This window comes from Onychostoma macrolepis, chromosome 10 (genome assembly GCF_012432095.1).
Source record: "Onychostoma macrolepis isolate SWU-2019 chromosome 10, ASM1243209v1, whole genome shotgun sequence".
Lineage (NCBI taxonomy): Eukaryota > Metazoa > Chordata > Actinopteri > Cypriniformes > Cyprinidae > Onychostoma > Onychostoma macrolepis.
The window spans coordinates 22,466,360-22,489,337 of NC_081164.1; the positions used below are offsets into that span (position 1 = coordinate 22,466,360).

Consider the following 22,978-nt stretch of genomic DNA (forward strand, 5'->3'; position numbering starts at 1 on the left):
TATATTAGAAATCGTTTCTGTGACGCCAGTGCGCATGCGCAGTTTGTCTCCTTCACTTTGTCCTGTAGCAGTTAGTGTCAAATCTGAAACACAGGACACACTAATCTTCGTTTCGCATCATCATTTTATTTCTGTCTCAACAACAACATCATCCTCGGTATGAATTTGTCATTCTATTTTTAACTAGACCGCCAGCTTTAAATATCGAGCCAGTTAGTTGTGTGTAGTGTTGTTATAGCAGTGGTAGTTAATGAAAAACAGACAGCACAGCAGCTCCTTTTCATAATCTCACCCTAGTTTATATTTAAACACCTTTTCCTTGTTAACTGTGTAGTTTTGTGCTGATAATGATTAAATGTGACGTTTTGCCCTGTCTGTGCAACATGTTTGTGCTTTCTGCATATGATTAAGTCTTAAAGGCTTTTCCTCCATTCATGATTAGATTATCAGCTCGAGACCACGCCCCCTCATGCATAAACACACATAGCTGTTTCTTTGCTTCTCAAGTGTCAGATAATGCACGTATCTGTTACTTTTCTAACAGAAGAAGGCGTCGCTGTTGTATTATAGCATGCATTTCTATTGAAGTGTTTGATAATCAGTTCCCTCTTGAGCTTTCACGAGACATCATGGAGAAATTCTCCGTTATGGGAACTCCTTCCCTTCCAACCTTTCCTGAAGTCCTATTGGCTCACGCCAGTCTAAATGACTGGCCAATAAGCGCGAAGTACGCAAATCGCATGCAAATACTGACAAGCTGAGAGGCAGTATAAAATGTGGTGCCGCGATAATTATGTCAGAATCTTCTCCTTCACTTTGCTGAACTACCTAGATTATGGCTTTTAAACTATTACAGCTCACAGTTGAGGTTCGCTCATCAGAGGGCGGTGCCTGTAGGGCCGCTTCTCTGCAGCGTTCAGGTGAGTATGACATTTTTCTTCAGATGAGTCCATCTCCCCTCAATCAGTGGTGGACCTTAAGCCCCGGTACACACCAAGCCGATGCCGACAAACTAGTGGCAACGAAAGCAGACTGCAGGGTCGGCAGCGTCTGGGTCCAAAGTTGCCCTGACACACCAAGCCGACCAACGGCCAAGTAGCACATCCATTCTGCGCCATTCTCGCGCACTGGTTTGCCAGCTGAACAGCCAATCAGAATGATCAGATGGCCCGACTGACCGACGAGCTCCGACGCCGATTCAACATGTCGAATCAGCCAAAAAAAAGCCGATGAGGACCAACTTCAGCCGGCGGCGCGGAACACACTGAGAAAACTTAGTCGGCCGACGAACAAAAACTGCCCGACGGCCGACCGTCAGCTTGGTGTGTACCGAGCTTTAAGGACTCTGGTGATGAGCTCATGCCGACTCATGTCCGCATTCTTCTCACCCATCGAACCGGCAGGACAGGACATCAGCCCGGCTTCTCACGTCCCCCTTCCATGGCGGAGCCGACTGCAGATACCGGAGCTAAGGGTGCCCATGTCACCGCAGATGCCGCGCGGCCCACTGTCTAAGCATGCAGCCCCCGCCTCAGAGCGGCGTTCTGCCGTGTGCAAAGCACAATCACTTGGCTCCTCACTCATTCACACGATACCAGCCCCTCATCAGCGGCTGCCGTGTTTGGAAGACACTGCTCTCTTATTCACACAATACCAGCCCCCAACAGCGGTCTGCCGTGTGTAGAGGACACCCTCTCATTCACATGATACCAGTCCCACATCAGCGGCTGCCGTGTTTGGAAGACACTGGTCTCTTATTCACACGTTACCAGCCCCGCATCAGCGGCTGCCGTGTGTAGAGGACTCTGCTCTCTCACTCATTCAAGGAGATATGGAGCCCCCGCTTCAGTGTGGCGACCTGCTATGAAGCGCTTCAGTCGCTCACCTGCTCGCTAGCAGTAAAGCGGCCCTCGCCTCAGAGCGGCAGTGAAAGGTCACATTATGCCCTGGCGCACGACGACGAGGAGCCACCTGATGCCTCTGCGCAGAAAAGCGCACGAAAGCGAGGAGTCACCTGATGCCCCGGTGCGCATCCTATCAGCCTTCCAGATTTCGCAGGACTATTACGTCAGTTGTTCATGCCCCTACGAAGTGGTGTTCAACTAGGTCGTATAGCATAGTCACAGTCTGTAGTGACAAGTGCAGATGCTGCTGCAGCTCTGCACAAGGATCGGGTGCCGCTCGCCCCGCCTCACCCACACCGGTTAAAAAGCAGCAGACAGCGAGATTGAGGTCTTCTTTGGCCCACGGCTCATCGCAGTGCAGGGACGACAGGCCCGCGAGCGCTGCTGCCCCTCGCCAGGAGCCGGATGTGCGGGGAAAAGTGTAAAGAGACCCAGGAAGAGGCGCCACAGCCAGCGGGGGAGCCCACAAGCTGTCTCAAAATTGTTCAGATTGGTGTGATAGTGTATGTTCATTAAAATGCATACATATGCGCAAAAGAGCTCTTTCCTCCTCACTCAGTCAATACAGCGCCACTCACCCCGCCTCCGAGCAGTACAGAGCCGCTGCCCACATGGGTTATAGCCGCGCAGCACTCGCCGGCGCATCCAACGCCCAAGCCGCTATGTCAGTTTCTGAGCGCATGGAAAACTATTCCGAGAATCTCACACTGGTTACTCGGTGTGATAGAGTGTGGATACACCCTTCAATTCAGACGCCCTGTTTCAACGGCGTTCCTCGAAATGCCCTGGTCCTGAGACAAGAGCTGTGCAACCTGTTCGAAAAAGGAGCGATAGAATGAGCGAGCTGGAGAGCGGCTTTTACCGCCACTATTTTGTGGTGCCCAAAATAGATGGAGGACTCCGCCCGATTCTAGATCTCAGGCCCATCAACAGAGCGCTCTGCAAGCGTCCGTTCAGGATGCTATCGTTGCAACAGATCCTGGTGCAAATTCGCCCCGGGGACTGGTTGCATCCGTGCAAAGGACGTGTACTTTCATATTCAGATAGCACCGCATCACAGACACTTTCTGAGGTTTGCTCTCGAGGGCACAGCGTACCAGTACCAGTACCCTGTTCTTCTGTTTGGGCTGGCTTTGGCCCCGCGCACTTTCTCGAAGTGCATGGATGCAACCCCTCACAATGCTGTGTTGTTTTTGTTTTTGCCCTGTTTCTCAGCACAGCATACATTATTTACTGACCTAATATGCAAATTTCGTATACCTGGGCATACTCATTGGCTTATCTCCACCTATCAGCTGCGAGCCCGCCTTCAAGCATCACTATTTGTGGGAATTGTGTGTGTGTGTGTTCTATCTTCGCTGAGTGGGTAATTTGTACAGGCTGCTCGGATTGAATATCGTTCCCATAACTGAGAATTTCTCCGTGAAATTCACGGAGGTCGCCATGTTCGCTGCTCGACCAGCTAAGCGGCGTTCAGTATCCAATTCTGATGTAACTGTCGCGCATTTTATACTGCCTCTCAGCTTGTCAGTATTTGCATGCGTTTTGCATACTTCGCGACAATTGGCCAGTCATTTAGACTGGCGTGAGCCAATAGGACTTCAGGAAAGGTTGGAAGGGAAGGAGTTCCCATAACGGAGAATTTCTCCGTGATGTCTTGTTTCCGCGCTCAGGGAACCGAGGTTACGATAGTAACCGGAGACGTTTTTACCATCAGTTTTTTGTTACTCATTTCAGTATTAATGTCACGAAATATACCTACCCTACATAGGCAGTATTTTAGGTATGATAAACATGTTTAATGCTTTAAAATGCTGCCCACAGATCATTTTGTTTGTCCTGCAATTTAAAAACCCGCATGGACAATAAAAATAGATGCACAGTAATTTACTAGGCTAGAAAATGAATAACTACCATGAACTACATTCACACAGTGGGTTTGGTAACTGATGATGCCATTTTGTGGGTTTGCTTTATCTGCGGATTGATCCCCGGTTTCTTTTTACATTTTTGTAGCTTACTTATAACACCATTGGCAGTTTAAATGTGCTGATATTTTCCCTTTTGTTTATTTATCAGATATAATGGCTGTTCCTCCTGCATACTCAGACCTGGGAAAAGCAGCCAAGGACATTTTTAGCAAGGGTTACGGTGAGGAATCTCACTCCGTCCTGGAAAAGTTGTTTGCTTTAAAGACAAATTGCATTCTATTGTGTTTAATGTCTTTGTTTTGTTTGTAGGTTTTGGGATTGTTAAATTGGACCTCAAGACTAAATCTCAAAATGGAGTGGTGAGTTAGTTGTTGTTTTATTTATAGAAGTGCTTTCTCAGTGTTTTTTTTTTTTAAACACATTGGCCACTATATAACTAAATTATATTTTGCATAAATAAAATTTAGGTCTATTTTAAGGACCATTAAAGGAATAGTTCACCCAAAAATGGACATTTGCTGAAAATGTACTTATCCTCAGGCCATCCAAGATGTAGATGTAGAGTTTGTTTGTTCAATTGGAACAGATTTGGAGAAATGTAGCATTCCATCACTTGCTCCCCAATGGATCCTCTGCAGTGAATGGGTGCCGTCAGAATGAGAGGCCAAACAGCTGATTAAAAACATCACAATAATCCACAAGTAATCCAACCACTCCAGTCCATCGATTAACATCTTGTGAAGCCAAAAACTGTGTGTTTGTAAGAAACAAATCCATCATTAAGGCCATCATTTAACTTTAAAACATTGCTTCTAGCCATAATCCATAATAATGCTTCCTCCTGTGAAAAAGTCCACTTTGGAAAGAAGTTGTCCTCTCATATAAAATAATCCACCAACATATTTGTTTAGAGCTGTTTTCACTCATAAACAGTCCTTGATCTGTGTGTTAGTTGTGGATTATTGTGAAAGTGGATTATTACTCTCATTCTGACGGCACCCATTCACTGCAGAGGATCCATTGGTGAGCAAGTGATGGAATGCTACATTTCTCCAAATGTGAAGAACCAAAGTCAGCTACATCTTGGATGGTCTGAAGTGGAGTACATTTACAGAAAATTTACATTTTTGAATGAACTATTCCCTCAAGGTGTCATTGTTCTCATGACAATGAAGCAAATTTCATTACCTTAATTCTTAATAGAGTGGGGGAACTATGACGTCACTCTGTATGCGGATCGGCTGTTAGCATCGCACTGGTTCCCTCGACAAAAAGTCAATGGGATTTTTCCATAGGCTTTTGGATAATCGCAAAAAATAAGCTCTGTGTTCAATCATAGTTCATGAAACTTACATGTTTTGTCCATCAAGATAATCTTCACAAAATAATATAACTTTGACGAATTTTGAAGCCTAAATAAAAGCGCCAGAACTGAAAAGCTAAATTTAGGCTATAAACGAACTACAGCACCACGGTCGGTCGCCTTCAGGGTCACCACCACCGCGCTCCCGACAACTTATTTTTAACATGTTCAGTATTGGATTTACTCTGTATATGAATGTTAATCCATGCTACATGAACCGTTTCATATAAACTGGAATAAATACAAAACTAGAGCCAAACTGAAATGAGACATTAGTAATAAATAGTATAGTGAATAAATGAAATAATCTTAACTAAAGGACATTTAAAGCACGTATTTCAGTACGTTTTGAAATAAGGTGCAATAAAAGTGAATAAATTCTTGATTAATATGAATATTTTAATTTAAAACGTATCCCCGCGTATTTAATCTTTTAAATAGCAGTAGAGTGAGCGAGTTTTTGGATATGGTAAGATTAAACTTATTTTAGTGAGCAAAGTACCACATTTCAGCTATCATTTTGTTAAGGTGGATACACAAAATGTTATTTTATCCTTGCTTCTAGGAAATCCTATATATATATATATATGCTTTCTAACAGCTTCATGTTGCCTTAAACATTTAATTTTAACGTGGCTTTAAGCACTATGCATCATTAAAGTTTAACTTTCACCACGTAAAGCCGGTAAATTTGATGTTTACATGTAATAATCGTAATATGAGTTTACCTTATGGTCTGAACCCAGAGTCTTTATCAGTAGGAAAGCGATAAAACGAGCTTCTTCCATCCGAAGACATGTCGCATTTCGGGGCAAAGCAAAAAAACATTGTCGAAGAACAATATAAAATGCGGGAAACTATTCATTGGTTATTCTAAAATTAATTGTATTACAAATTATACTACAACTGCAAAATACTAAATTGATAAACTGTTCGGCGTGATGACATTGAATGTCTCCGACAGCGCCTGTAGTCCCATTTAGCAGCTTGTTAGCAACCGTCTTTTTTAAGAAACATAACAGTTTTAAAACATCACGAGTGGGGTGTAACTGGTGTGTTTTATGTTGTAGAATAAAACGTGAAAGTGTCTTGAGCTTGTGTGAACCACGGACCTTATTTAAGGGATTTAACCAAACTCCCATTCAAAAAACCCATTGACTCTGTGACGATGGAACCGGAAGTGCTAAAATGCACTCGCTTCCGGGTTTTCACCTACAAAGTGACATCATAGTTCCCCCACTCTATTGTCATGTATGTAATCATTAATGCAATTTTTGTGTCTTTGATGCACCATTTTGGGAAATGCATTTAGATGGTAAGATTATTGTAGGAGTGTTTGTGTGATGTGGCATGTTTCACTCTGAAAGCCCACATGTCTCTGTGGTCTCCATCACACATCATTTACCATACAGGCGGAACTGCCTGAACCTTTATCTTGATGTCAGTTATTCGTGGATAACTATTTTCACGTCATGTGTGAATTTATTTTTGAATCATTTTTCTCTGACTACACAACCAACATTGCTCTAGAGTTAAATAAGAGTCGCGTCCCATCAGTGTTTCTGGGTCACAATCAAAATAAACCCAATTCTGTCACATCGCTTGCCATCTGCCATGCAGTAATGTCATGAGACACCTGCTCACACTGTCTTCTTCATGTTCAGTGTCTGTTTTATTGTTTATTTAATGTGTTGTTTTTTAATAATGCACAAATATAGACTTCCTGACAGATATTTCTATAACTGTTAAATACAGGGTTGTTGGTAACAGTGTTGTTATTATTAACTAAAAGTAAAATTAACACTATTAAAACTTTATAAAAAAATTTGAAAAGCTTAAACTTTAAAGAAAAAAATTGAAACAATGCCTTGGCATGAAGCACTAAATATATTACAATTAACTGAAATAATTAACTAAAGCTATTTAGAAATATTTAAATAAAATCTTACATATTTAATTAAATAATAATATTTAAATAATAAGTAAAACTAACTACAAATGTCAAAAGAAAAAAATAAGTTCACTAATTCACTACAGGTGATTTCTTAATTAGAAATGAATTGTTAGTAATTGTCAGTAAAAAAAAAGTCCAATATTATTTATCTTTACTATCTTCTCTGATAGTAAAAAAAAGTGAAATTACAATCTGAAATCAAAACATTATAATATACAACGCTAAAGTAGGTAACAGTCTAGGAGTGTTTTTGTAACCTAACAGACAGATATGAAAAAAAAAAAAGAAGCTGTTTGTTGCTAAAACATGCCTAGTGTTTTTTTTGGTTTTTTTAATCCTGTTCATAAACTCTAATCCAACTGCAGGAGTTCAACACATCTGGATCCACCAACACGGACACGGGAAAAGCTGGCGGGAGTTTGGAGACCAAGTATAAGATGAAGGATCTGGGATTGAGTTTAAACCAGAAGTGGAACACGGACAACATGCTCACTACAGAAGTGTCTGTGGAAGACCAGGTCTGATCACACTCTCCTCATGACCTTTGACCCCTATTGAGTTTGATCAAAATGATTTGCTTTCATATTCATAACTTGTTGTATCATCTCCTCAGCTCACGCAGGGGTTGAAAGTGGCCCTGGATACGTCTTTTGTACCAAACACAGGGTGAGTTGTTAGTATCTGACGCATCAAGGCTGGTTTGATGTCTTTGACAGTGTTATTCTCTCTTTAGCAAGAAGAGCGGTAAACTGAAGACTGGCTACAAGCATGACTTCGTCAATGTGAGCTGCGACATTGATTTCGAGGGTCCGGTTGTGCACTCTGCAGCGGTTCTGGGATATGAAGGCTGGCTCTTGGGCTACCAGATGGCGTTTGACACAGCCAAATCCAAACTGGTGCAAAACAACTTCGCTCTGGGATACAAGGCCGGAGATTTCCAGCTTCACACCAACGTGTAAGAATCAATGAAAAACAACAGGGGAAAATGCTGATTTTAAGTTGATATTGCAGAAATTTCTATGAAAGCTTGTTTCTGCCACAAGATGAAAAAAAAGAGGAAAATTTTCTTTTACGCAATTCTGAGTTTATATCTCACAATTCTTTTTTTCTTTTTTTGGGAGATATAAAGTCATAAATTCTGAAAAGAAAAGTCAGAATCGTGAGAAGTCAGAATTACTTCTGTTTTTTCATTCTGTGGCGGAAACAAAAAGTCAGAATTGCGAGTTTATATCTTGCAATTTTGAGTTTGTATATTATAATTCTGATTTATTTGTCAGAATATAAGCTCGCAATGAACTTTTTAATATTTTTAAATATGAAATATTTAGATTTTAGCTAGCTACGATCCAGCTGACATTAGAGCTGGGTTTAAAATATCGATTTCTCGATTTGAATAAATTCCTATTTTACTGAAACCAATATTAATTCTTAAATCGCAAGAATCTATCTTTTAGTCTATGCTGCTTTCTCCTCCGGTAATCACTTTGTTGTTTGTCACTTTTGATATGAAACTAAATCTGAGTTTTCAGCTCTCATTTCAGCTTTCATGAATTTAACCATAGAGCTTACCGAAATGAATCCCATCTCATGAAATCACTTAATCAGTGTTTCAACCACGGGAAGACGTCAGTGAAACAGCTAGTGAACACCGTCACATAATGTTACATGACAGGCAAGTCATTCAGTGACTGTAAACTTGTTAGTTGGCTAGAAAAAAAAAACCCTAGAGCGAGCATTTTGCTAAATATATGCAAGCACTGTATTACATATTCATTATTTGTTTACTTAACCTTTTCTTCAGTATTTAATGCATGTTTGAATAAATCTGTCATGAAAGCTGTTCTTATTACAGCCACCATTTAAATGTTCATATTTATATCATGTTTTTGTATAATGTTATGTGCAATTTAAATGTTATAAATCAGTTCTTAATTTTAACCTTTAATATTATAATGTACCAATTGACAGGGTGTGCTTTATAGTTCACAGCATTAGTTGATATATCTAAATGAATGTATATTAAATTGAATCGAGATCAGAATTCATGAAATTTGTGTCAACACCCAGCCTTAGTATACATATACTTCTCCCTACAGTGATTGATTAATGAAAATGCATTAAAAAAATCAATCATGATTGACTGTCAATAATTAGTTAAGTAAAAGAAAAACATTTTGAAGGCATGCTATTGGTCTAATATGTTCTAAGGATGTGAAGTGTGTCGTGTGTCACCAGTAACGACGGAGCTGAATTCGGAGGATCTGTCTATCAGAAAGTCAGTGATCAGCTGGAGACGGCCGTCACTTTGGCCTGGACTTCAGGCAGCAACAACACGCGCTTCGGAGTTGCTGCAAAGTACCAGCTCGATAAAGATGCCTCGTTGTCTGTAAGTTGGCAGTTTTCACACAACCACATTATGTTGTTGAGAAAAAGATAATTCACTTGTATGCATTCAGTTAAGCCAAAAAAAATCATACTCTATGCAAGTACGCCATCACACATGCAAATTCTTGGCTAATGCATTACATGCTTGTGGTTCCGGTGTACATAACAGCGGTGCTGGGAATGCAAATGCAGATGTGTGTCGCATTATGATTCATGTTATGACACATTTCACAACACCACGTCAAACCAAGGTTTGTCTAACTAGAAGCATCTGCATCAATGTTGTTTTTTTGGATTATTTTCAGGTCTAAATCTGCCTTTACAGGAAGTTATATTAAATATTCATTTTTTCCCCCCATTATTTCCTCATAACAGGCCAAAGTGAACAATGCCAGTCTGATTGGAGTTGGTTACACTCAGAGTCTTCGACCCGGTAATCATGTTATAATTCTTGTTTATAATCTCTGGATATGAACAGCATAATACTTCTAGATTTCTACAGTATGCAATATGTAAACTGCACAGTTAGTGAATTTTCTGTAAGCACCAAATACCCAGATGACATTTGCCAAAATGTTCAATATACAACCAAAGCAGTACAACAAGAGTGCAGTGCAGTGCATTTCATTTGAAGCGTGAAGAATGAATCAAGAGTGATTTTTAGCATCTTCCTTTTTGATTTATTATTTAAGCTTACTACTGGAAGTTGAGGCATTATTAAAGGAATAGTTCACTTGAAAATTTACATTTACTGAAATTTTTCTCACCCGCAGGAGATCTAAAATGTAGATTTGTTTCTTGTAAACAGATTTGGAGAAATGTAGCATTACATCACTTTACTCACCAATGCAGTGAATGGGTGCCGTCAGAATGAGAGTCCAAACAGCTGATAAAAACATCACAATAATCCACAAGTAATCCACACCACTCCAGTCCATCAATTAACGTCTTGTGAAGCCAAAAGATGCATGTCTGTAAGAAATAAATGTTTTATTAAGGCGGTTTAACTTCAACCGGTTGCTAAAATATGAGTCCATAATCCATGTCTTTTCAGTGAAAAAGTCAACTCATCTGAATCAGGAAAGAAATATGCACAGATCAAGCACAAACATGCAGCTTTGGCTTCACAAGACATTAACTGATGGACTGGAGTGGTGTGGATTACTTGTGGATTATTGTGATGTTTTTATCAGCTGTTTGGACTCTCATTCTGACGGCACCCATTCACTGCAGAGGATCTATTGGCGAGCAAGTGATGTAAAGCTACATTTCTCCAAGTCTGTTCCCATGAAGAAACAAATTTACATTTTGGATGGCCTGAGAGTTAGTAAATGTTCAGGAAAATTTAATTTTGGGTGAACTTTTTTAAAATTTTATTAAATTTTTTAAATAAAATTAAAATTGATTACAAATGTACTTTTTAAAAAAAAAATTATTTCACTGAATTTTACATGCAACAGTGAGATTATGTGACAGCAATGTCACATACTACTGTTTAAAGGCGTTGATCTTTGCATACGGCACACAATTTGCTAAAAAATTTACAAAATGCTGTTTCAAAACTTGTAATTAATAAATAGTACGCAGTATATACTCCACAATATGTAGTACACTAGTATTTCATTCCAGTCATCTTGTGACCAATGTTTTAGCTCTTTAAGATACTTATTAACCTCTTTGTGCATCTTTTAATATCTTACATTCTATTTGTCCCAATGTAAAGGTGTGAAACTCACTCTCTCGGCCTTGATCGACGGAAAAAACTTCAACACCGGTGGACACAAAGTAGGACTGGGTTTTGAACTGGAAGCGTAGCTGCCGTAGTGCAAAAGACACAGAAGAAGAGAGACCCAGTCCTCATGTTGTCCCTCCTACATCACACACTAGCACTTGATGACTAAAAACACTTAGCGGCATGTTGATGGTTTTTGCAAGTCTGTGGGAGCTGAGTGAATCAATCTCAACTGGCCGTAAGATCTGGCCTTCTAAGGGAAATATTTGCCGATCACCTAATTTATTTAACCACAGCCGTATATTTACGTAGAGCAAACCAATTTACATAAGTAGCAGTAGATTTGCGAGCTTGGAGTGTTTCTCTGGTGATGTCAGTGCATGCTAAGCAATTGCGTTTGATTTATCGTGTCAGTGAGCGAAAGTCACAAACTTGCATGGTTGTAGTTGAGGTTATTTCTCAGGATGCTGCATCAAGAGTGATGTTGCACTTCTAGGGCTTTAGGCCTCACAGGAAACTGAACAGGCAGCATGTGTATTTTTAGAGCTTGCGACGCTATCTTTTTCACACTCATTGATGGTTAGAGAGCAACTCTGTATTGTGGGAAAATATGCCGCTAGCAAACCATTTCAAAAGTGTTTCGGTGTACAAATGAGCTTTTTGTGCATTGAACTCTTTATGGGCACAGATATCAAAGCATTGTACATACCAACTGTTTTTTTCCATATTACTATTATATATATTGTTATTATATATAATAACTAATTTTGCAATCTTGAGGAAGTTGGTCTTTGTACCTCATTTTTCCAGTGGAAATTGAGAAATTTTAATAAACAAAGAAAAATTGAATGCTGTTTTGTGTTATTTAGAGTTGTGCTTGTTTCATGGCCCTGCTTCACAGTACAAGTCTAATGAAAAATACAGTACCGTTCAAAAGTCTGGGGTTAGAATGATTTATTTATTAAATAAATTAATACTTTTATTCAGCAAGGATGCATTAAATCGATCAAAAGTGACAGTAAATACATAAAGTTTTAAAAATGTATTATTCAAATAAATGCAGTATTTAAGGATCATGTGACACTGAAGACTGGAGTAATGATATTGAAAATTCAGCTTTGATCAAAGGAATAAATTACATTTAAAACTATTGTCAAATAGAAAACATGTACTTTAAATCGTAATAATATTTCACAATATTAATATTTTTACTGTATTTCTTAATCAAATAAATGCAATCTTGGTGAGCAGAAGAGACTTTTTTTCAAAAACATTAAAAATATCTTATGCACCCCAAACTTTGAAACAGAACTGTATACCACTTTCTTTACAAATATAATGTAAAACTGCACAACAAAATTATTATTATTTTTTTTTACATAGAATGCACAATGAAATGTGAAAAAATTGTAATTTTCATGGCACCAATAACAATTTCCTCATGTTGACCATCTGCACGGCAGATTTTGTTTCAGAGAAGGTTCACTTTTGCCACAACCTGCCTGCATCCGGTGTGAGAAAATTCCTGTTCTCCAACTATATAGTATGATAGTTCTTCTGCAAGCCTTTCTACGTGGGATCGATCTGGGTAGAATCCTTCCCTGGACATCTCATCAATAAAACAATCCATTACATGGCTCTTCTCCAAAAGCATAAAGGGCAGGAGCTCTGCTTCCAAAAATAGCATGTGGTATCTTTCAAGGTAGCTACGCAACCAAGGGTTCAGCTCCTGACTCAAGCTCAGACGGCCTGAGACGGCGACGCTGGAGTTGTGCAGAACGAATTTGGTGATGTCTTCATGTCCCAGGTTGCTGATGAGAATGTAGATGGCGTTTAAGTATTCGTTGTTGTTTTTGGGATGAATCAGGTCTTGCAATGTGTCCAGCAACTCCCTGGGCATATGTTCCACTTCATCAAAGATAAAGACCGGTATCTTCTCGTTTTCCTCAGCCTGAGTGACCATTTCCGAGACATGAGAGTCCAGAGATTTGGTGCATTGTGGGATATCGTCATCTGTTGGGCAGTGGTGCAGAACGAAGTACTGCATCACCAAGTCGTCGCCAACAACTGAGCGGAAATGTTGAGCCAGTAATCGGCCAACGTGGCTCTTCCCAACTCCAGTGGGTCCATGGAGCGACAACACTAAAGGTTTATTGTGTACATAAGTTGACAAATAATCATGTAAATGACCCAGAAGACTCTCTGCCACTTCCTGTTGGCCAAACACTTCCCTTTTAAGGGTTTTCTCCAGTCCGTCTAGATCATATTTAAGCACATGGTCGTCCAAGTTCTCAATGGCGTTGTAAACTTGTAGAAATAAAATGATGCACAACAAGTAGAGGCAGTTCTTTGCACGGCTTCTCTCTTTTGTGGGTACAGCTCTCAAACTGCTGCTCGGATACAAAACCCGTCCCTTCCTCTTTTTTTTCCGCTTGCGCGGGGAGGAGGGGTTAGAGTTTATGGTCTCTTGAAGATTTTCAAAAGTGAAAACCTTTGGACTGGTGGACCGTGGAGACATGAAGCTCTGGGACGACGTCACTGCCATCTCAAGACGCCGTTTTTTGATGGCTTGGTACTTCTGGCGAATGCGCACCATGGTGCGTACGCTTGAGGAGAACTGGGAGAAGCTTCCTGTGCCATTTTCCTTTGTCTCTTTTGGGTGGTCTCCTCTCAGCCTTTCACTGGGGTCTTGTTCTCCCATCTATGGAAAGCAATGAACAAATGTATAAAAATCAGACATTATAAGAAACATAATAAATCTGAGTAATTACCATGATAAGAAATAAAGATTGCATTTCAAAATCCAGCTGAGTAGTTTTTGCAGCAGGGGAATGATAGCAATAACAACTGGAAAAGTGCTCAAAACTTATTTTGACAAATTTTTGTTTTCGATTCCCCAATGGGGAGTGCTACTGGTTTTGAGGCAGTTGTGGCCTAATGGTTAGAGTGTCAGAATATGGGTCACCATACTTGGCCACACATCACTTCACTTAAAAACCTTTAAAATTCCATGAAATCTTTCCTTTGGACAAAAGGGTTTTTACAGTAGAAAAGGTTCTTTAGATTATAAAAATGTCTTTTAACTCTTAAAAATAATGCTTCTTTATTGGCATTGCTGGTTCCAAGAAGAATCTTTAACTACCATGGAACCTTTCCATTGGACAAAAAGTTCTTTATAGTGGAAAAAGGTTCTTTAGATGATTGAAATGTTCTTCAAACTAAGAAATAAATGGAATTGTTACCAAAAGTTTCTTTGGGATACCCAAAAAAGGTTCTTCAATGGCAGGGGTGTCCTATCTTGCTTCCAGAAGGCCAAGTCCTGCAAAGTTTAGCTCCAGCACACTTGACTGGAAATTTCTAGTGAGTCTGAAGACCTTGATTAGCTTGTTCAGGTGTGTTTATTTGGGTCAGAGCTAAATTCTGCAGAACAGTGGCTCTTCAGGAACAGGTTTGGACAGTCCTGTTCTATGGCATTACTGCAAAATGCCTTTGGAACCTTTATTTTAAGTGTTCTTGTGTGTTTCATTTATCACGCTCACCTCAAAGTGAGCACAGTTTTCCGAAAAAGCCTTTGGTACAAGATGACTAATATTGTAAACATGCATGTCGCACCTTTATTTTGGTGCATTTAACAGTTTGCATTTTCCATAAAACAGTAAATTCTGAAAGCAAGAATGGAGGCATATGCATTCAGATAACGAACAGTGAGAGGACATTATAGACATGAATGATTAGCAGCACCAAAGTGCAAATGCAATGTTTTTAGTGGCATGGCCAGTTGCATTGGGGCAGGACCAAACTTGGCACAAAAAAATGGCACAAAATAAATGAGTATTGGATATTTCTGCTTCTTGCTTGTTTAGTTTAGTGTGCCCACCTCAAAGCGAGCGCATTTTCTACCCTGAATGATCTTGAAAATCCCTTGTTACAAGACGGCTTATGTTGTAAGCTGCATGCATCATAAACTCATCTTCTCCTTTGTGATGCATGTTGCACCTTAATTTTGGTGCATTTAACAGTTTGCATTTTCCATAAAATATCTAATTCTGAAAGCAAAAGGCATATGCATTCAGATAATGAAAAGCGAGAGGTCATTATAGACATGCATAATTAGCAGCACCAAAGTGCAAATGCAATATGTTTTTCAGCAGCCTGATCAACTGCATTAGGGCAGGACCAGACTCGGCACAAAATAAATGAATATTGGACATTTCTGCTTTTTGCATGTTTCGTTCAGCATACCCTCCTCAAAGTGAGTGCATTTTCTGTCCTGAATGACCCTGAAAAGGCCTTTGGTAAATGATGACTCATGTTGTAAACAGCATGCTTCATAAACTCAACCTCTGCTTTATTTTGGTGCATTTGCCACCGTACAAAACAGCTAATGCCGAAAGCAAGAACGGAGGCATGTGCATTTAAATAATCAATGAGAGGTCTCTATAAACATGCATGATTTGATAAAAGCTTCAGTTTCGAGTTCTGTTTCTGTCCCACTATTTCTGTTACAATTGCAATCTCTTTTTTTCAGCGGCCTGACCAATTGCATTGAGGCAGGACCAAACTTGGCACAAATTAAATGACCATTGCACATTTCTGCTTCTTGCATTTTTTGTTTAGCATGCTTACCTCAAGGTAAGCACGCTTTCTGTCCTAAATGATCCTGACTAACTCTTCAGTGCATCATGAGTCATGACTCATGCTGTAAAAAGCATGCATCGTAAACACAACTTCTGCTTTGTGATGCACGTTGCAGTTTGCAATTGCCACAAAACAGCAAGAGTAGAAGCATGTTGCGTCAATGTCATTCACTATTTTCAAGCCATATTCACTTCGCCTGCAGGCTGAAAGACTGGCGTCAAAAACTATACACATGCAAATGATACTCCATTTAAACAAGTTTCACTTCATCAGAAAACAAAAGAGCTCAGTTTCAACAAAAGCTATGCTCGTCGTATTGTCTGATTATCAAGTATCAAATGACAAAAACAACAATTCTTGCTCCTAAGAGGCCTCTCCGTTTCCCCCTACAATGAAATCGAATCAGAAACATGAAGCCTATTTGCTTCAAACAAAAATAATTTACCTTGGAACTCTTGTGAAAGCTTCTCAAAAGGTCTGAGGTGCATTTAAACAAAGTTTCTTTGCAAACGGTACGTTCAACATTCCACGCATTCTGACTTTCCTTCACGAGCCCCAATGCCAAAGCAGTTATGGTTTCCTTCCTGGAAATCCTTTTTCACACACCCCTTTTTGGAGAGCAAGAGCAATAAAAAGTGTCCTGTTAAATCATGAGCGTGCGTGACCAGACTGCAAGTCTGAAGTTTCCCAGCAGCTTAATCTCTAGAGTGGTTTTGCTCAGATGAGGGAAGTTAAGCAACAGTTGCCTCAGCTAAAGTGGTTAAACTTTATCAGATGCAACAGAAAAACATACAGGAAGACAAATGCAAAACTTGAGAAGGACAAACATTCTAAAAACAGAGCTGGCTTACCTTTGGAAAGCACTCTGGTGTGTGGTTTGGAAACATCAGATTCCTCTAGAAGCTTGGCTGATGAGGAGACGAGAGGAGGTGACTTCCTCAGCCAGATGAACATTAACAGGCACACGTTTACAGCTCCTCCTCCTATCTGACCATCCTCTCGTGCAAACCACACCTCCCCCATCATGTACAATGCAAGAAACAGACCTTCTGATGCACCTTTGTGCATAAAAATAGTCTGTTTACACTTTGTTGTACGTCATTTGATTCAGACAACGAACTGGAACAAATTGATTTGAATTGTTGAAGTATTGTGGGAAATGGTCATCATACACAGCTTTTGTTTTATTCTATAAGGAAACCCCATTAATCAAGAGAACTAGTAGAATGTATAATCTGTGTTTTCTTACGTAAGCAGTAGAATGTTTATTTAAAGTCTTTTATCTGAATCACTCTGGGGGATTTGATGAGGATTTGTAATGCATAAACCAGCCCAGATGACTAACTCACGTTGCAGGTTAATGTGAGCTGCTGTCACTGTTGGGAGTTCACCAGGGTGGAGTTTGGGCCAGTAGTTTAGAGTTACTGAGAAAATGTTCAGTGGTCTGTCAGCGGCTCAGTGTGCAAATATAGCAGCACTTTTACAGCTCGCACTATCATAGATTAGATGGAGTGATGATTTGATGGGAATTTACACTCACACTCATACATGAGCATGTTGTGGTTTTTACCAAACAAAACATATTTAGAGTGTTTGGAACATGTTGCTTAATCTTTTTTTTTTTTTTTTTTTAATAATGAAGAATTGTTTGTTTATTTTAATAATAATAAATTACTTTTATAAATATCTTTATTTTCAATATTTGCATGTACTACTGTGTTGTTGATTAATTATAAAAACTAAACAGACTTAAATTATGTTGACTTATGTTTTTTTTTTCTAATTAAATCTTGTTATATTATATATAATATATTTAATTTCATATATATTTAATCCACATCCCCTTGCATAGTTGTATCTGTGTATATATTATTTTGTAAATACATATTTATTTAGTTTTATCTAGTTTGTGTGTGTATATATAATTTTATTTCATCATCTGTCTTATTTTTATATATTGATTTTACGTTATTCGTTAAGTGTGTCCATCTATCTATCTATCTATCTATCTATCTATCTATCTATCTATCTATCTATCTATTACTTCAAGACTAATTATTTGAGTGTGTAATAATGTACTTGGCAATAAATATCATATAATGAATATAACAATTATATCAATTCGAATAATTAGACGCATATTAAAAAATATTACCATTATATTACTCACAAACAGTGGCCATGAAAGGCTCTTATTATAAAGTGCGAATTAGGGCTTTTGTTTTGAAATGATCCTCGTTCCCGGAAGTAACCCAGTAATTTATTTTTCATTCTCAAACGTCATTGTTGTTTTCACGCGTTTTCTCTCTAATAATAAACGTAATTCTGTTCAGCGTTTATGGCATATATTTGTGATTAAAAACCCCGTCAGCACGGGCCCGGTCTCTGGTATAAGCCCGTGTGTCGGTGTGGTGTCGAGTAGTTGTGTGTCTGTAGCAGTGTAGCAGTGTAGCAGTGTGTCAGGGCTCGATCCTCTGAACACATGAGTGTTTCTCTGGTTGTGATCAGACTCGAGCTCGCTGATCAGTCTGATTCCCCGCACGGCTTTCAGTACTGCGCCGGTGAGTTTCACTCGTTTACTGTTACATAACTGACACTGGCTTTGTTTACCATGGTACAGACACGGTACAGGATGATGGCCATATTCATATAGCCTACCATTGGATTATCATCATATTATTATCAGTGTACAAAAATATATTATGTTTTTGGACATGCCACAAGGTACCATAGTATTCTGAACTACCATGTAAATATCATGTTTCCTAAAGTGACACACAGTGACATGGTATATGTGAAGGGTAATCATACCTGCATATACATTACTTGATTTTCATACAAAATAAATAAATAAAAAACAGTATAATTATTTAATTATTATTTGTTGTTGTTATTTTCTGGGTCCCAAGGTTACAGAGCTTGATAAACAAAAAGTAAAACACAACATTTGAGACAATTCATTAGAACAAACAGGATAATGAAACGATAAAAAAATATACTGGATAATCGGTAAAATAATAATAATAGTAGTAGTAGTAATAATAATAATAATTATTATTATTGCTAATGTTATAATATATTTAGAACACAGGATGACGAAAACAAATACAGTGGAAAAAGTAATCAATCAACAAAAAATTCAAAACAATAATAAATAATATATAGTTATTTTATTATGTTTAATTTTTTTTGTTATTATTTTATTATGGTTATGATTTTTTTTTTTTTCCTGGGACCCATTACAACAAATAGGATGACGAAAACAAATACAAGTGTGAGAAATAGGTATAATCATAAACTGGATAATCGGAATAATTGAGTGTATCAGTAGAATCACGGACCTGAGCAGAGAGAGAAGCAGAGAAACATGATTATGCTAAATATCGTGATCATCTGGTTTTGTGTTAACAGTGAGCAGAGAGCATTCATTCACACGCTCAGTGTGTTTGAGCTCTGAGCTTGCTTCTAGAATCTCTTTATGTTGAGGCCTGGTGTCACAGCTCACATCTCCTGCGTCCCACAGTTTCAGAGATGTCAGAGGACGAGATGAGAGAGAAAGCGCTGGCCTCTGCCAGAGCGACGCTGGGTGGTAAAACGGAGCTGGAGCGATCGGTCATTCTGCACCAGCACCTGGGCAGCCGCGTCATGAGCGACATGGTGATCGAGACCTTCCAGCCCAACGCAGGTCTGCAGTGCAGTTACTGTCTTTGATCTGACACTTGTTTAACCCCTGATGAGTTAACGGACTGTGTTTTTCCATCAGGAGCTGAGGACACTAAAGAAGATCTGAAGTCCACAGCTGATGTAAACGGAGAAGACAAAGATCAAACGGACGCGAGTGTGACTCCAGACTCTCCCTCCAAACAGCTGCCAGATCAGATCTCATTCTTCAGCGGAAACCCGTCAGTGGAGATCGTCCACGGCATCATGCACCTCTACAAAACTAAGTTAGTGCTATCTATCTATCTATCTATCTATCTATCTATCTATCTATCTATCTATCTATCTGTCTGTCTATCCTTCTATCTATCCATCTATCATCTACTCAGAGGTGGAAAGTAACGAATTACATTTACTCGTGTTACTGTAATTGAGTAGCTTTTTTGTGTACTTCTACTTTTTAAAGTAATTTTTCAAATCTGTAATTTTACTTTTACTTAAGTATATTTTGTTTGAAGTATTGTACTTCGCTACATTTTAAAACACATTAATTACTGAGTAAAAAATAAATAAAAATAGCTCCCTGGAAACTACTGCAGTAAATAATGGGCAAGAGAACAAACTGGCGCTAAAATCAGAAGAAAGATGCAGACGGACAAGACAGGCGTTATGGTGCAGACCCAGCTGAAAACCAAACCCTGTCGTATTCGGCTGAAGTTGAACTCGAGCCACAGCCCTGCAGAGTTTAGTTCCAACCCTGCTCCAACACACATACCATGTAGTTTTCAAATAAGCCTAAATGATTAGATTAGCTGGATCAGATGTGTTTAATTAGGGTTATATCTAAACAGTGCAGGGCTGTGGCCCTCCAGGAACTGAGTTTGACACCCTTGGCCTGTCCCATTTTTGCGTCCCTCCCACTGTTAAAATGTTTACTTTGAGTAAATTTTAAGTGAGCTACTTTTTACTTTTACTTGAGTAGATTTTTAGACTGGTACTTTTACTTGTACTTAAGTAAAATTTCATTAATGTAATGGTACTTTTACTTGAGTAGAATATTTTCGTACTCTTTCCACCTCTGCATCTACTCTATCTATCTATCTTGTCTATCTATCTATCTATCTATCTATCTATCTATCTATCTATCTATCTATCTGTCTATCTATCTATCTATCTATCTATCTATCTATCTATCTATCTATCTATCTATCTATCTATCTATCTATCTATCTATCTATGTATCTATCTATCTATCTATCTATCTATCTATCTGTCTATCGATCCTTCTGTCTGTCTGTAATTTTGGAATGTGTTTGCAGAATTCTAATCTATAATATATTCCATTGTGCCAAGTAGAATCAAATGCTTTTATTGAAATTGACAAAGCATGCAAATATTTTTCCATTTTTATTCTGTTTGACGTGTTTATTGATTAGCCTGTGTAGGGTGTGAATGTGGTCAGTATTTCTGTGATTTGGAAGGAAGCCAGAGTATGTGAGCAGAGCGGTGTGATTTTAAAGGGAGTGAGGAACGTATTTTTAAAAAGTCAGAGCATCATAGTTTTTACTCACTCCAAGAGCGCTCCATCACGAGTACAATTCATACTAACAGCCCTATAACTGCATATTTAGCAAGAATTCATATGTTTAACATATTTAGGTAGCTTGATATAGATGGATCACTCAAATAAAAAAGAATGTGAAGGTTATGATGACAGCAGTGGACATGCGCAGGTTAGTTCTCAAGGAATTTGTTTGTTCCTTTTAGATACTGAATATTTTTGGGTAAGAGCATGATTTAAACAGGTACAACACTTATTCATATGCAGTCGCTCTCTCAATAAGGCATTCAAACAAATGTAATACAGTGCCACTTCATCTGTATCCAATTTCGAATGAACATAAATCTATAAGAAATGCAGCGATCCCTAGATAAAATAGGCTAACTGACGAAAACCTCGGTTATTTTCATCCTTCACAAACAAAATTTGCACTGCAGTAAGCAGCAATGATACCTTCTAACGCAGACAACCATGCAATAAGTTTGGCATGTGGTAGGAAAAAGTTTGCACACTAGTGTTCCAATAAACCACTTTAAAACTACTCTGCTAATATTTTATTAATTTTTTTCTTTTAATACATTTTATGAACAGAACTTCTGTGATAATTCAAATCATACTGAAATATTTTTATTATTTGGGTCCAATTCATCTCCACTCTTATAAATTGTGACTCCAGGAAAACAGCCTGAACTTAGTACAAGGTTGAATCATTTGAGCATATTTGCTGAAACACCTACAATGCTGCCAGATCCGCAAGATTTGTTTTACATTTTTGGCTTTTGAGTTTTTTTGTGTGTCAATTTTTCTTGCATAATTGGGAAATGATGTTGATTTTGATTATTTTTAATGGTTTATAGACTTTGTATAATCTAATTATATTTGTCATTGAGTTGTTTTGCTGTGATTTCTTTATATAAATTTTTTTAATGTTTTGTCCAGTTTTTTCCATCCTGTATTGGTAAGTCTTGTGGTTTTGTTGTGCTCGGATTATTCAACATATCCCAGGACTGATTATGATTTATTGAATCTTCTGTTTCTTGTAAACTTTTAGTCAGATGGTGTAGCTTTGTCACTCTAATTGTGTCTTTATATTCAGTTCTTATGTCAGCATTGTTTGGTTCTTTATGTTTCAGATTTGATCATTTTCTATGTTGTTTTCTTCATGTTTTGCAGTTAGTGTCAAACCATTTTCCATCTTTTGGTGGTTTTGTTTGCCTTTCTTCTTCTATTCAGTTTAACATGCTGCTTTTTGAAATATGTAACTAATTTCATTCTTTCAATGCTCTCTATCTACCCTTTCTATCATTCTGTTTACCTATTTATCATGCTCTCCTCTCTCTTTATATTTATATATATATATATATATATATATATATATATAAATATACTAATATTAATACCATGGTATTTACTTGGTGCCTCTGGTGATGTACTATGGTACTATGTCCAAAAAGCATGGACAGACACTTTGTTGCATTGTTGATTTGAGCCGTCGGTCTTGTTTTTGTGTTGACAGTAAGATGACGTCGCTCACAGAGGACGTGCGGCGCAGTGCGATGCTGTGCATCCTCACTGTACCCACCACCATGACCAGCCACGACCTCATGAAGTTTGTGGCTCCCTTCAATGACGTCATGGAGCACATGAAGATCATCCGGGACTCCATGCCCAACCAGTACATGGTGCTAGTCAAGTTCAGGAGTCAGGTCAGTTGCTTATCCAGATACAAGAACAATTACAATGAATGAACTGAAATTTGATTAGTTGGGCAGGATCTAAAAAGTCCCCAGTCTGTCTAATCCTCACTAATTTGGTTTATAACACAGTTCTTCAGAAAAAACCTTCATGCA

General features: G+C 38.5%; 3 protein-coding genes across 8 annotated transcripts in view; 2 read left to right on the forward strand and 1 right to left on the reverse strand.

Moving 5' to 3' along the window:
* Nucleotides 1-12,717, forward strand: zgc:56235 (Voltage-dependent anion-selective channel protein 2-like). 4 transcript variants are annotated; one of them, XM_058789720.1, is made up of 9 exons: nt 1-157; nt 3,984-4,055; nt 4,145-4,194; nt 7,518-7,670; nt 7,766-7,818; nt 7,886-8,107; nt 9,388-9,538; nt 9,913-9,970; nt 11,261-12,717. In XM_058789720.1, exons 2-9 carry the CDS (start codon nt 3,989-3,991, stop codon nt 11,350-11,352), a joined length of 846 nt encoding a protein of 281 aa, XP_058645703.1. In that variant the 5' UTR covers nt 1-157; nt 3,984-3,988; the 3' UTR covers nt 11,353-12,717. The 4 variants fall into 4 exon arrangements, with proteins under 4 accessions (XP_058645703.1, XP_058645702.1, XP_058645706.1 ...); XM_058789719.1 differs by lacking the exon at nt 1-157 and adding an exon at nt 795-920; XM_058789723.1 differs by lacking the exon at nt 1-157 and adding an exon at nt 3,262-3,395.
* The window catches only part of tor4aa (torsin family 4, member Aa), a 13,053-nt gene continuing 2,188 nt past the window's right edge, over nt 12,114-22,978 (reverse strand). Inside the window, exons 2-3 of one of the 3 annotated variants that reach the window (XM_058789714.1) lie at nt 16,759-16,815; nt 12,114-13,970 (exon numbers count right to left, since the gene is read on the reverse strand). In XM_058789714.1, coding sequence (XP_058645697.1) covers nt 12,741-13,970; nt 16,759-16,794 — 1,266 coding nt within the window. In that variant the 5' untranslated portion in view covers nt 16,795-16,815 and the 3' untranslated portion in view covers nt 12,114-12,740. Of the gene's footprint in view, nt 13,971-16,352; nt 16,690-16,758; nt 16,816-22,978 lie in introns of those variants that run through there. The other 2 variants (XM_058789715.1, XM_058789716.1) reach the window with 2 other exon arrangements.
* The window catches only part of brap (BRCA1 associated protein), a 16,995-nt gene continuing 12,148 nt past the window's right edge, over nt 18,132-22,978 (forward strand). Inside the window, exons 1-4 of the mRNA XM_058789713.1 lie at nt 18,132-18,468; nt 19,431-19,592; nt 19,671-19,854; nt 22,645-22,834. Coding sequence (XP_058645696.1) covers nt 18,390-18,468; nt 19,431-19,592; nt 19,671-19,854; nt 22,645-22,834 — 615 coding nt within the window. The 5' untranslated portion in view covers nt 18,132-18,389. The remainder of the gene's footprint in view (nt 18,469-19,430; nt 19,593-19,670; nt 19,855-22,644; nt 22,835-22,978) is intronic.